This window comes from Triticum dicoccoides, chromosome 3B, assembly GCF_002162155.2.
Source record: "Triticum dicoccoides isolate Atlit2015 ecotype Zavitan chromosome 3B, WEW_v2.0, whole genome shotgun sequence".
Taxonomy (NCBI): Eukaryota; Viridiplantae; Streptophyta; class Magnoliopsida; order Poales; family Poaceae; genus Triticum; species Triticum dicoccoides.
The window spans coordinates 443,935,723-443,949,112 of NC_041385.1; the positions used below are offsets into that span (position 1 = coordinate 443,935,723).

The window sequence follows — 13,390 nt, forward strand, 5'->3', positions numbered from 1 at the left end:
CTTGGTAATGTGGCTGCATCGAACCCACGCCGCCCGTTGCTCAGATCCGTGCACTACGCTTCGCAGTCTGCGGAGCACCCGGTCAAGACGCTGCATGTGCCTCCGGTGGCCGCACTTCTACTTGAGAGGTTGAGATCGCTGAAACTTTTTTCTACCCAGGTCAAACTTAAAACCTTTTCTGGGTTTTCTTCAGAGACTTGGTAAATGGTACTGTAATGAAGTGATGGCGTATTTAGCACTAGGATTTTCACAGTCCAGGGTACTACAAATTCTTGACACAAAACTGATAAACGCTTTCATGAATACAGCCCGATAGTTAACTCCATATTTTCATATCTGGTAAATCAGTCAATTAGAAATAACCTCCAGGACGATCGTACACTGCCATGACAATCAGACGACATATTATCAAGGATACATGCAAAACAAAGAGGGAAGAAAATACTGTTGGAGTATAATGTCCGACCCATACAATGTTGAAATATGTCTTAAATGGGAAAGGAGACCAAGAGCATCACAAAAGCCACATTACCTGATTAGAATATGATTCAGACCACCAAACTCGACTTGTTGCCTCTTGAGCCTCCATATTGGAATAGGATGGTAAAATCTAAGGAAAAAATGTGTTTCTAGCTCTCCCAATGACAATAGAATACACAGGCCACGACCTATTTGACTACTCCCATATTGTTTGTATTTGAGCACTATTTATGATACATTAAAGAAATTGGAAATAATTGTCTAATGATGTTCACAGATAAAATGCACCTTATATATTGACTGACAATGAACTTTTGGTAATCAAATTTACAGACAAAATGGAAGGCGGGGACGGTTGTGACTGCGAATGTAGCGGACCAGATCATCGCTGTTGTTCTTGTGGTAATCAATTGTGTCACTCAGCTGCTTGATAGCTTCTCTTTTCTCCTGCACTCTAGCTGCTAGTTCCTCGTCTTTTTCTTCAATTATCTTCTCAAGTTGAACCATCTTCTCAGCTGCTTCAGTAGCACTCTTAATCATTTCTGACATTTCCTTTTCTTTTTTTCTCAATCCAATAGCCAGATCTTCGTTTTCCTTGAGCAGTTCTTTCTGCTCAGCAAGATAATTTTTTAACATGTTTTTTAGGACAATAAACTCTCCACCACATGCAGATAAGCGGTTAATGAAGCGCGTCATGCTTTGGCTGGAGTATGATTCGAGCTCATCCAATTGATTTTCCAATTTAGAGACCACTGACTTGGCGCTGTCTTTAATTTGCACAAAATTTTCTTCCAGCAAGCTAATCCTTCCAGAGAACAGTTGTATTTGTTCTTTAAGATGCACGATCTCTGTTTTTGATGATTCCAGTGCCATCACATAGCTGTCTTCTTTGCATTTGCTCTCCGTTTCAGCAACTTCAAGCTTCTGCTTGGCTAGCTGGAGCTGAAATTTAAGTTCTTGGACATGCTTTTGCAGCTCTGCGTTATCCTTATTTGCACAAAACTTTTCCTCTTCCAAATGGCGATTTTTGTCCAAAATTTCTGCATTTTTCTCCTGTAGTTGGCCGATCTGCTCAATATGATTTTTCTTGAGTACCTCAAGCTGAGATGCCTCTGTGGACACACCATCATATGCATGATGGAGTCTCTGAAAGTTGCTACCGATATCATCGAGGCTCTGCTGGAGGTCAGCAAGTTTTGTAGCATGATCTGAAACTTTCTCTGTAACTCTATCTTCAAATTCATTCATGGAAGACAAATTTTCCATGCATATTTTAACCATAACTTTCAGATCGCCCTCCACCTTGGCCTTCTGAGATGACAATATATCGATTATCTTCTCCAAATCTTTCGCATTACTGTTCATTTCATTAACTTGACATGCCGCGTCAGCCTGAACTCTCTCGAGTTTCTCATGTAAGTTAGAAACTTTTAGTATTGCCTCTTCGAACTGTTGCTCCAAGCTGGAATTGTTTTCCAGCTGAACTGAAAGTTCCTCCTTCAGCTGTGCTATCTCACTTTCAAGATTCTTGATAGAAGACTCTGACCGTTTTAGTTGGGTTAATAATGTATCCTTCTCTTCTTGTGCCACCTCAATCTTCCTCTGTGACTCAGCCTTGACTTCTTCTAATTTCTGGGTCAAGTCACATTTGTTCTGTTGTGATTCATCATTTGCTTGCTGCAGAGCTGAAATGCTCTGACTTTGCTTTTCTAGCTCCCTCTCAAAGTTCCTCACAGAAGCTTGAGACTGATGTAACTCTGACAGAACTGTTTCTTTCTCTTCACGAAGTGCTAGAATATCCCCCTGCAGATTGGTCCTTGATTCCTCAAATTGTTTGTTCAAGCTGGAATTGTTTTCTAGCTGAATTGAAAGATCCTCCTTTAACTGAGCTATCTCAGATTCAAGGTTCTTGATAGAAAACTCTGCCTGCTTTAGTTGGGTTAAAACCGTATCCTTCTCTTCTTGTGTCACTTTAATCTCCTTCTGCAACTCAGCCTTGACTTCGTTGAATTCTTCGGTCAGGACAGAGATGTTCTTCTGTAAATCATCATTGGCTTGCTGTAAAACTGAAACACTCACATTTCGCTTTTCTAACTCTATCTCCAAGTTCCCAATGGAAGCATGAGACTGGTGTAACTCTGACAGGGCTGTTTCCTTCTGCTCACTTAGTGCTACAATCTCCTCAGACAAGCTGCTCCTTAATTCCTCCAATTGCTTGTTCAAGCTAGCATTTCTATTCTTCATTTCTTCATTAGCTAGATGCAAGATCGAAATTTGCTCTCGTCCTTGATCTAACTCAGTTCTTAGATTCTTGATGGAAGCCTCGGACTGCTGCAACTCCGAAAGGGTTTTTTTCTTCTCGTCTTGGAGTACTATAATTTCAGCGTGGCGGCTAACCATGGCATCTTCAAATTGTTTCTTCAGGTTACAGTCATTCTTCTGCAGATCTTCATTGGCAACCTGTAGAATATAGTTTTGTTCTCTTTGCTGCTCTAACTCACGTTCGAGGGTCTTGACTGAAGTGTTTGACTGCTGCAAATCATCAATGGTTTGTTGCTTTTCTCCTTGTAACAGAATGATCTCCGCCTGTAGATCACTCTTAACTTCTTCCAGCTGCCTGTCCAAGCTAGAATTTTTCTCGTGCAGTTCTTCATTAGCTTGCTGGAAAAGTGAAATTTCATTCTGTTTTAGTTCTATCTCGCTCTGGAGGTTCTTGACGAAAGCCTCCGACTGCTCTAACTGAGCAACTGCTGCATGTTTCTCCTCCTCGTGTACTATAACCTCATTATACATTTCAGCCTTTGCCGCTCTGAGGCCTTCAATGGCCTCCTGAAGACTTGAAATTTGTTGGTTTTGCTGTTGAAACTTATTTTCAAGATCAATACTAGAAGCAACAGCTTCATTCTTTTCTCCGAGCACTGCTGCAAGCTCATTATGCAGATTTGAATTCACCAACGCCAGGTCTTCATTATCCTTCTGCATAACTGAAATTTGCTTAAGTTGTTGTTCGAACTCGTGTTCAAGATTCTTCAAAGAAGCTTCTAACTGCTTTAGCTCTGATGCCGCGGAATTCTTTTCTTTCAGTAGCTCTGCAATATTATCACTCAGTGCAAGTTTTGTTGATTCCATTTCCTTTTCTAGTTCCTTGATGCTACATTGTGCCTGCTCCAACTCATTCAAACACTTGGAATGTTCTGATACTACTCTTAATTTTTCTTCTTCTGCAGCTCCACGTTCCTTGTTCAGATTGTTCATTAGCTCCTCTTTCTCCACTATCATACCATCTATCTCCACCCCTAAAAGTTGAAGCTTGCTTTCCAGTAAACTGTTTTCTGCAATCAAGGAGTCATTTTTATCTCTTGTTTCAGCAAGAGTTTCCCTCAGTTCGGAAAATTTGATATCCACATTCTTCTCATTTGCTTTCAGGTTATCACATTCCACTGACAGCATCATGTTCTCATTCTTGGATTTTTGGATTTCTGATAACAAGGTCTGCACTTCTTTCTCAGCTAGCTGGGCCTTCTCAAGTTGTGATGACAAGGAATTGCATTTTTCCACTGTATCTTGCAGCTGATTGCTCATATCTTCCCTCTTGTTCTCCAGGTCTATAATTAAAATCTTCAGGTCATCCCTCTCTTTTTCAGTAGTTTGCTTCTCGCCAGATAATGTCTTCATCTCATTCTCCATGTCTGTTGATGTCTTCAGGGATTCTGCTGCCTTCTTCTCTGCACCTTCAACCAACAATTTTAGATGTTCATTCTCTAATGACAAATTTGCAACATCTGAACTAGTGGTTTCTTTGTCCGTTATCGCCTTTTCTAATAGCTTCTTCAGATCAGATATTTCCTTCGTTTTTTCTTCTGCATTTTGTTTCAGCTTCTGAATCTCTGCTTCCATACTTTGATGTTCTCCAGCAAGCTTCTGCATCCAGTCATTTTCTTCATTTAATGCATCTAGTTTCTGATTAGGAACGTCAGTGTCCGATCTGTCTCCTTCCGAGTCTGAATCGGATGAATCTGAACCAGTGGAACTGTGCCCAACATTTTCTAGTTTACTGATTAGATCTTTGCAGTGCTTGTGAAGGTATTGGTAGTCTTCATGGAAGCCCTTTACAAGGGAGGATAGTTTTGATTTCTTCAAGGTATTTCCAGAATCATCTGGTTCGCTTTCAGCCAGCTCACTCTCCTCTCCTATCATTCGCAAAATGTGCTCCACATTCTCATCAACACCTGAGGAAATAACAGAACAACTAAACTTTATTCAAACAATACATGGTAGAAGCTGGAGTGCTTGAATGATCAGGCAAAATATAAGCTAAACCAGTAATATATCCACACTCAGCAGGAATATTCTATTTATGGAAAAGAATTTGATGAATGGAGAAAATGTGATTGGTGGTCCCTCTACAGTCTAGAACACAAAAACGTGCATGATAATTGATGTGAGTTGCATACTAGTCAAGAGAATACCCTTTTTGTTCTCCAATAGATGTTTGGACTTTCTATTTTTGTGTTTCTTCGTCATGCTGGACTGCTGAAGGTCACTATATCCACAACCTTCGCTCCTGAACGACAGATGACTCAAAAGGTGATGAACTGTGCAAGAACGAGAAAAAACAATTAATTGACAACTCATCCGGGAACACAATTGTCACTTGAGGGGCAATTTAATATGTGTAACTAATGAAGATTTTAAAGAGCTCCAACCCCGGCCACTTGTAAACGATCTCCCCCTCTCCGATCCATCACGTGTCGATGATTACCCCATCTTTGTGGATGACGACCAGTCGGTGAGCCTCAGGGCGGGTGTAGAGGATCTCTACATGTGACAACATGCACCGCTGCACGAGAAGGACACCTACCACTGCCATGGCATCGGAGTTTCTCCCCCAATCTCTCTCCCTCTCTCTCTCCTTACGGAGGGAATATTGCATAAAAAGGAGCCTTGGAATGGTCTTAACTGAATATTTAGACAAAAAAAAGGAAAAGATTCTATTGAGACAGTTGTGAATTTGATTGAGTTTCCCTTACTTGACCAAACAAGTTTCAATTCTGTTATTCATTCATTAAGCAGTAGTGACATAGGGCACAAACTAAGATATGGATATGCTTGTGACCCTCATGCTTGCACAGTATTGCATCTCGATGCCAGCTGACACATCCAAGAACACCTACATGATGTATATAGCAGCTAGCTATCATTTTCCTAGACTACTCTGCTACTTGGTTATTGCTTTGTCCATGGTTTGAATATATGGGTTTAGTTTATCGGGGAAAAAAGAATCTATGGGTTTAGTTTATCGGGAAAAATAAAAGAATCTATGGGTTTAGTTTATCGGGAAAAATAAAAGAATCTATGGGTTTAGTGATTTAGTCCATAAGTGAGAAACAGCTTGGATTGGGTTGGGTGGAAAAGGCATGCAGTTCGGTTTAGTCTGGATGCCAGCTTTTTGTTTTGGTTTGGTTTGGTTCGGTTGCTGGAGGCGTGACGCTAGAGGTTTACTGATGTGAGCACCTGCTGCTTGCTTTTGTGGCTCCATTCTCAGTTTCTCTTCTCTGCGCACTATGGTGATGTTCCGCCTGATTGTTGTACCTTTCCCCTTCTAATAAAGAATAAGCAGAGGTCCTGCTGTTCTCGTAAGAAAAAATACAGTCTGGGCTGGGTTCAGTTTGGATGTCAAACTATCCCCAACTTTGTTTACCTACATCATAAGGATGGATGGCCCTCCAACAACACCCAGTAATATACTCATATACAACCATTTTCCCGATTCAACTCGTACAGACTTCCCCACTAGTCCGGTAACAAGCGCAGCCGACCCGCATCTAGACTGGAGTGAACAGATCAAGAAACGTACCGAACGAAATTATTTCTGCCTCCTTCACTCCATATCTCCCGCCTCTTGTTGAACTCGAACTGCTAAGATCTGAGGAAAAACAACAGTAACGAAGGAGCAAGAATGGTCAGGAACCGCGCACGGACTGAAACCAAGCGGAGCTGTCACCTAGCAGATCGACACAGGGGGAGGAAACCGAACAAGAAGAGATGGGAATCAAGCAGGAGAGAAACGGAACAAAAGGAGTTACCGGAGGGGGTGAAGCGATTGGTTGCTCGATCGCCACAGAAGCAAGCCGCAGCCACAAGCTCTCTCCACTGGGCAAGGGCAACCGATGTGTGGGCAGAGTTAGAAACGTACTGCAGGCTGCCTCGCGGGGGAGCGAGTGAACAGCGATGGATTCGTTCTCCTTTGAGCTGCCTGAGCCCTTGGGCGTCTGGCTGAAGCTGAAAGCCCTCGGTGTCTGCGGCTTATTACGGGATCGCCCCCGAACCCGAACACCGCTCCCGCCAATTCGAACGCGAGATGCACCACCTTTGTGGCCACATGGCGGCAAGGGCCCACGAGGCAGTGCGGTCTGTCTGACCTGGCGGGGGCGTGGGAGCCAGCCATGCCGGCTCTTGTCTCTCCTCCAAAGCCGCGGAAGCAAACAAAAAACGAAGCTAGGGAATTCGCGGTGGCCTGTGGGGGCTGACGAGGACCGCCTCCTGCTACTGTGCCACAGATGGCGCACTGCTTTTGTTCTTGTTGGCTTGTGAGCCATCTTGTCTCCTCCACGAGGAATCTTCTGTGGTTCTATGCCGTGGAACTCCGGTAGATCCAACGGCACGCTGCGTAGTACGTAACTGCACGCTGCGTTCACGATTAGTTTGTGCGAGAACAAAGCGTTACGGTTAGTCTGTCAATGCATCGACAAGAGGGTAAAGCTAAATTATTGACGTAAGCCGGTGGTTATGCCCAGGATAACAGCGTGCCAGAAACCGGATCCGGTGACATGACGATCCTAATGTAGAAAAGATTTTGCTACAAAGCGAACGTCCGAATTTTGAGCATCGTAAATCTAATAACCGAGATGGCAAATTATGTTGTTGTGAGGATGGTAATTTCTTTTGTCAAGTATGGCAAATCATTGCCATGCTTGGTTTATGGTCAAGACTTGTCATCTTTGCTAAAGGAAATTGTCATCCTCATGACAACATAATTTGTCATAAAATACGTTTGATCTGTCATGCTTGATATTTAGCATTTCCGAAAGAAAAGTGACAAGTCTAAACAATGGATTTGTCGTAGACCGTCCGTCAGAAAATTTCATTTTCAACCAATTTTGGTTATCCTATTTAAAATTATACGGACTATGAAGAACAGTAGCAGCTGCAGTGTTAGACGTAATAATGTCAATCCATTCAAGCTCTTCCTAATTGTTAGAATATTTTAAAAATGTTAAGTAAAACTAAATTATAATGGCTCCACACGGCTGGCGACCCCTTCGCCTCTTCTCCAAGCAAAAAAGACGGTCAGGGTTTATGCCTCCAGTCGGCGCCAATCTACCTCGTCTTTTGTGGCCTTAGTGTCAGAGCTAAATCCGGGCGATTTCGGGTAGAGGGTCCCGAGCCGGTTATCTTGACACGATGGCAACATGACAAAGAGGGATACGATATTTTACCAAGGTTTGGGCCCTCAAGAAGAGGTAACACACTATGTCATGCTTGTGTTGTATTGATTGTGATGGAGTACAAAGTATATGGTGATCTACCTTGAGATCGTATGTGTATGTCTCTAATCTATTGAATAGGAGATGATCTATTGTCTAGTCTAACCTCGGTTTTATAATGTATCAGAGGCCTAGGATTTATAAGAGTACTCGTCTTGTACGTCAAATCTTGTGGAATCTTCCTTGTATAAGTCATCGGCTGCCCGAAGAGGCCCAATAATTAACCGCCACGGGGCTCCTCAGCCTGGCCCTCCTGGCTGGGAGGTGACATGGTGAGTAGCTCCCTAGTCCAGGACACCATCACTTAGGGCCATGGGGCGCGGTGGATCCCGGCCCTTGCCGACGAGAGAGCTCCGTTTTTATATTTTTCTTTAAGTTTTGCTAGAGTTTGTGTCCTGCACAGAAAGATGAGACGATGATGGCTCCCTGAAGATGAAATAAGGTTCTCCCCTCCTAGCCCCCGCCCCGGCGATGCTCTAGCATCATTGGAGGGCATCTGGAGCTGTGTCTCCAGTGGATCTTGCATGATTCGGTCAGTGGTTGTCTTTGGTGGATACACTCGGATCCGGTCTTCGTTCGTCTACGTCAATGTGTCTTTAGGTTGGATCCTTTCGATCTACAATTCTCTCCATCAGCGTCAGTTGCTGCTATGATGTGTTGGTCCTATGGGACCTTAACACGATGACTTCCTGACTATCTACTACTACAAGTTTTGTCTGGCTCCGGTGGGAGGGGTAGTGACGGCGGTGTGCCTTTGGCTTGCTTCAGTGTTGTAGTCGTCGCTACATGGTTTATGAATCTGGATGTAATTTTTATTTTTTATTTTTTGTGTTCGTTGTACTACCATGATTAATAATTAATAGATCGAAAGTTTTCCTGCAAAAAACTGTTAGAATATTTTCATAAATATGAAAATTATTGAGAGGATTTTAGGGAATTTTTGATTCAGCTGACATTACAATTTCTTTGTTTAAAACGGTACGATCACATACGTTTACATAAATACACACACTCATACTTATGAACATACGCGTTAGATGACTTCAACTTGGTGGTGCTTCTCAAGTTATGTCTCGAGCTTCAGGTGAAAACCCGAGGTCTAACCTTATTGGTTATATCTGGCAATGGCGATATTTATTATGTCATTACCTTGTTGACAACATTGCTCGGATTTGCTTAGACTTGTTCCTCAGCATGAAAGCAAATTATCTGGTCTTCAGTGATTAGATCTGATGTTCCTAGCACTTGAGCGTCGTTTACTTCTTGAATGCGTTGTGAATTCTTCTCGTGGTACTAGTGATGTCAAGTGATTATTGGTGCAGGTATGATCATTGCCGTAGATTGTTGATCATTGTTTAGATCGCCTTAGAGTTTTTTTTACTCCATCAAGGTATAACTTCGGTCTTGTTTGAGTTTGCTACTTGCCGGTGTGATTTTTGTGTGTGTTGGTGTTGATTGTGTGCATTCTAGCTATACAGGGACCGGTGTGTTGCTCATTATATTTGTATTCCCTTGATGCTCATTTTGAGCTAATAAAGTGCGCCATTTGTAGAAAATGGACATACACACGCACTACCCCTATGAGCACCTCCAAAATATAGAGCCGACACAACTTAAGATCTAGGGAGTCACAAAGTGCCTCGTAGTGGACGTGAATGTCTCATCCCACTGAACAAATATCATTGAAAATACTAAAATAAATCAACACCGTAGGTGATGGCTTTTGTGCCTGCTACTTCTTAAGCTTGCGTTGGTTTTTCTCTTGAAGAGGAAAGGGTGATTGAAAGATCATGGATGTCTCCTAGAGGGGGGAGGGTGAATAGACGCTCTAAAATAATTACGGTTTAGGCTTGAAAAAATGCAGAATAAACCTAGCGGTTAATTTGTCAAGCACAAAACCTAAAACGACTTGGCTCATCTATTTGCACCAACAACTTATGCTAAGAAAGATAAACAACTATGTGATAGCAAGATATATGACAAGAAACAATATGGCTATCACAAAGTAAAGTGCATAAGTAAAGAGCTCGGGTAAGAGATAACCGAGGCATGCGGAGACGACGATGTATCCCGAAGTTCACACCCTTGCGGATGCTAATCTCTGTTTGGAGCGGTGTGGAGGCACAATGCTCCCCAAGAAGCCACTAGGGCCACCGTAATCTCCTCACGCCCTCGCACAATGCAAGGTGTCGTGATTCCACTAAGGGACCCTTGAGGGCGGTCACCGAACCCGTACAAATGGCAACCATTGGGGGCGGTCACCGAATCCGTACACTTTGGCAACCCTTGGGGGCGGTCACTGGTACCCGTCAAATTGCTCGGGGCAATATCCACAACCTAATTGGAGACCCTGACGCTTTCCCAGAGCTTTACACCATAATGATTGAGCTTCGAACACCACCAACCGTCTAGGGCGCCCAAGCACCCAAGAGGAACAAGCTCAAGGGTACCAAGCACCCAAGAGTAATAAGCTCCTCAACTTGTAACTTCCACATATCACCGTGGTGAACTCAAACCGATGCAACAAATGCAATGGCAAGGGCACACGGAGTGCCCAAGTTCTTCTCTCCCGAATCCCACCAAAGCAACTAATGCTAGGGAGGGAAATGAGAGGAAGAACGGAAGAAGAACACCAAGAACTCCAAGATCTAGATCCAAGGGGTTCCCCTCACCTAGAGGAGAAAGTGATTGGTGGAAATGTGGATCTGGATCTCCTCTCTCTTTCCCCCAAAACTAGCAAGAATCCATGCAGGGATTGATAGATAGCGAGCTCGAAGAAGGTCAACAACGGGGGAAGAACACGAGCTCAAAGGATAAGGTTGAATGGGGAAGAAGGCCCCCTTTTATAGGGGCTCCCGAATCCAACCGTTATGCAGCCCGCAGCCCGCATCTGGGCGGTACTACAGTCAGCAGTACTACCGTTGTGACAAGTAGGCATAGGGCAACCGGGGCTGAGGGAGAAGAAGTACACGCACTAGTGCGGTACTACCGCCGATAAGCGGTAATGCCGCTCCCTACAGCCGCTGGAAAATAGAGGAGGGCAGCGAGTTGAGCGGTAGTTGGAGCAGACGTAGGAGCGGTACTACCGCGCCCTACTGTCGTCCCTACTACCGCTCCCCTGCGAGGTCCTTTATGGAAACCCGACTCGAGAAAAACGCATCCCCGAAAGCAGGGGTACTACGCGCGGCACAGGGCCGCGGTACTGCCGCTCACAAGCGGTACTACCACTCGAGAGGGCCGTACTACCGCTTGAGGCTTACAAGAACACAACAGAGAAAACAGAGGATGCAATAACGCCTAAACTGCCACAACTTCTGCATAAGAGCTCCGAATTGAGAAAACTCAAGCTTGTTGGATACAAGACAACTAGTAGCATTAAAACAGAGAAACCTCCAACAGAGAAGAACCGGCAGAACCTCCAACAGAGGCAGGGGAGGTATGCCTAACAAAAGAGGAGAGAAACCTCCAACAGAGAAGAACCGGCAGAACCTCCAACATCGAAAACATCATAGAAGATGCAAGAGAACTCCGTTTTCGATGAACTCGAGCTTGTCATCAAGTTGACCATAAGCTCCAAATATCACAAAAAGAACCAAACAAGAACCACGAATATGATGCAAGGATGCAATGGTTTGAGCTCTCTATAAACAATACGATCAAGCTACTCATCGAGAACCCCCCTTGATAGTACGGCAATCGATCCTATAGCCCGGTCCTCCAACTACCACCATGAGACCGGTAAGATAGAAAACCTATCAAGGGCAAACCTTTGCCTTGCACATGGTCCACTTGAGCTAGATGATGACGATCTTGACTCCCTCAAGTTTGACCACCTTACTTGATTGCGTTGGCTCGATGAAGACTAGTTGATTGCTCCCCCATACTCCACTACGGGTGAGCCACTCTTCCGCACATCTTCACAAATCCATTGTTACCACAATGGACAACAAGCTTCAAGCATTTGATCTCTTCGTAATGCTCCACTTGAGCTTGCACACCGCAACCTAACCCCACAAAGAACTCTCACAAATACCATGGGTTAGCATACAAAGCATAATTGACAATGCTTACCATACCATGTGATCACTTGATCCCTCTCCGTACATCTTCTACGCTTTGTGAGTTGATCAACTTGATTCACTCTTGACTTAGTCTTGATCAACCTTGAATCTTTTCAACTCTCTTCATTTGGATGATGTCTTGAAGGTAAACATGAATGATCACACAATCTTCTTCTTCAAGACATGCTTGCAATAAGCTCAACACTCACATGACCAACCTTTGGATAATTCCTTCATAGCACCTTGGTCAACTCATAAACTCCTTGAAACCAACACATGGAATTCAAGAAAAGCCTATGGACAAATCCTTGAAATATAACTCAAGACAACCATTAGTCCATAGAGATTGTCATCAATTACCAAAACCAAACATGGGGGCACCGCATGTTCTTTCAGTCATGCAGCAAAGTAGAGATAAGTATTTCCCCCAGTTTGGTAACAAAGGCATCAATCTAGTAGGAGTAACAAGCAAGTCCCCAATATATGCACCTGCACAAACTAACAAACACTTGCACCCAACGCGATAAAGGGGTTGTCAATCCCTTCACGGTCACTTGCAAGAGTGAGATCTAACAGAAATAGATATAAAAGATAAATAAAAGGCAAAATAAAGTAAAGGTAAATAAATTTCAGCAAGATATTTTTTTGGTCCTTGGTTTTATAGACCCGACCCAAATGGATCAAGTCTCTATGCTTAAGTGTCATCCCTGGATCGGTATGCTGACATACACAGTACTCGAGGATATATAACAGAGTGCAATCACATATAAAAAGTAACGTAAATAATATTACCTCAATCCATATAGCGGAAGTAACAGTTGTGGAGTCCCAACAACATCAATGACAAAGTTGAGTGTAGACATCGTAACCCTAACGTATCACTTACTCGTCGTAAGATTCCTGCAACATAAGACGTTGCAGCCATGTAGGTCAGTACATTGAATGTACTGGCAAATTCACACCACAGAATAATGATGAACAATGGCTATCACTACATGCATATTTGGCTGGTGGAGGCTCTAAGCTTGATTTTTGCATAAAGCTATTTTTTTCCTACAACAAAGGAATAAATTTTATTTACTACAAAGTTGTACCCAATATTGAGAAGGTAACCCCAACTCAATCCCAAAATTAATTAATATTAATAAACCAACAAATTCATTAAGTAAAATGATGAGATCAACAATAATATCCACTTCTAGATACTCAAAATTGTCCATAACCGGGGACACGGCTAACCATGATTAGTTTATACACTCTGTAGAGGTCTGCGCACTTTTCCCCACAAGAGTCGATCGACTG

General features: G+C 43.3%; 1 protein-coding gene across 2 annotated transcripts; it reads right to left on the minus strand.

Annotated features, from left to right (window-relative positions):
• Nucleotides 1-514: 514 nt before the first annotated feature.
• Nucleotides 515-6,723, minus strand: LOC119276435 (COP1-interactive protein 1-like). 2 transcript variants are annotated; one of them, XM_037557486.1, is made up of 4 exons: nucleotides 6,567-6,723; nucleotides 6,338-6,406; nucleotides 4,950-5,044; nucleotides 515-4,709 (listed from the first exon to the last, which is right to left on the minus strand). In XM_037557486.1, exons 3-4 carry the CDS (start codon nucleotides 5,002-5,004, stop codon nucleotides 808-810), a joined length of 3,957 nt encoding a protein of 1,318 aa, XP_037413383.1. In that variant the 5' UTR covers nucleotides 5,005-5,044; nucleotides 6,338-6,406; nucleotides 6,567-6,723; the 3' UTR covers nucleotides 515-807. The 2 variants fall into 2 exon arrangements, with proteins under 2 accessions (XP_037413383.1, XP_037413381.1); XM_037557484.1 differs by having other exon boundaries at nucleotides 4,950-5,075.
• Between the last annotated feature and the right edge of the window lie 6,667 nt (nucleotides 6,724-13,390).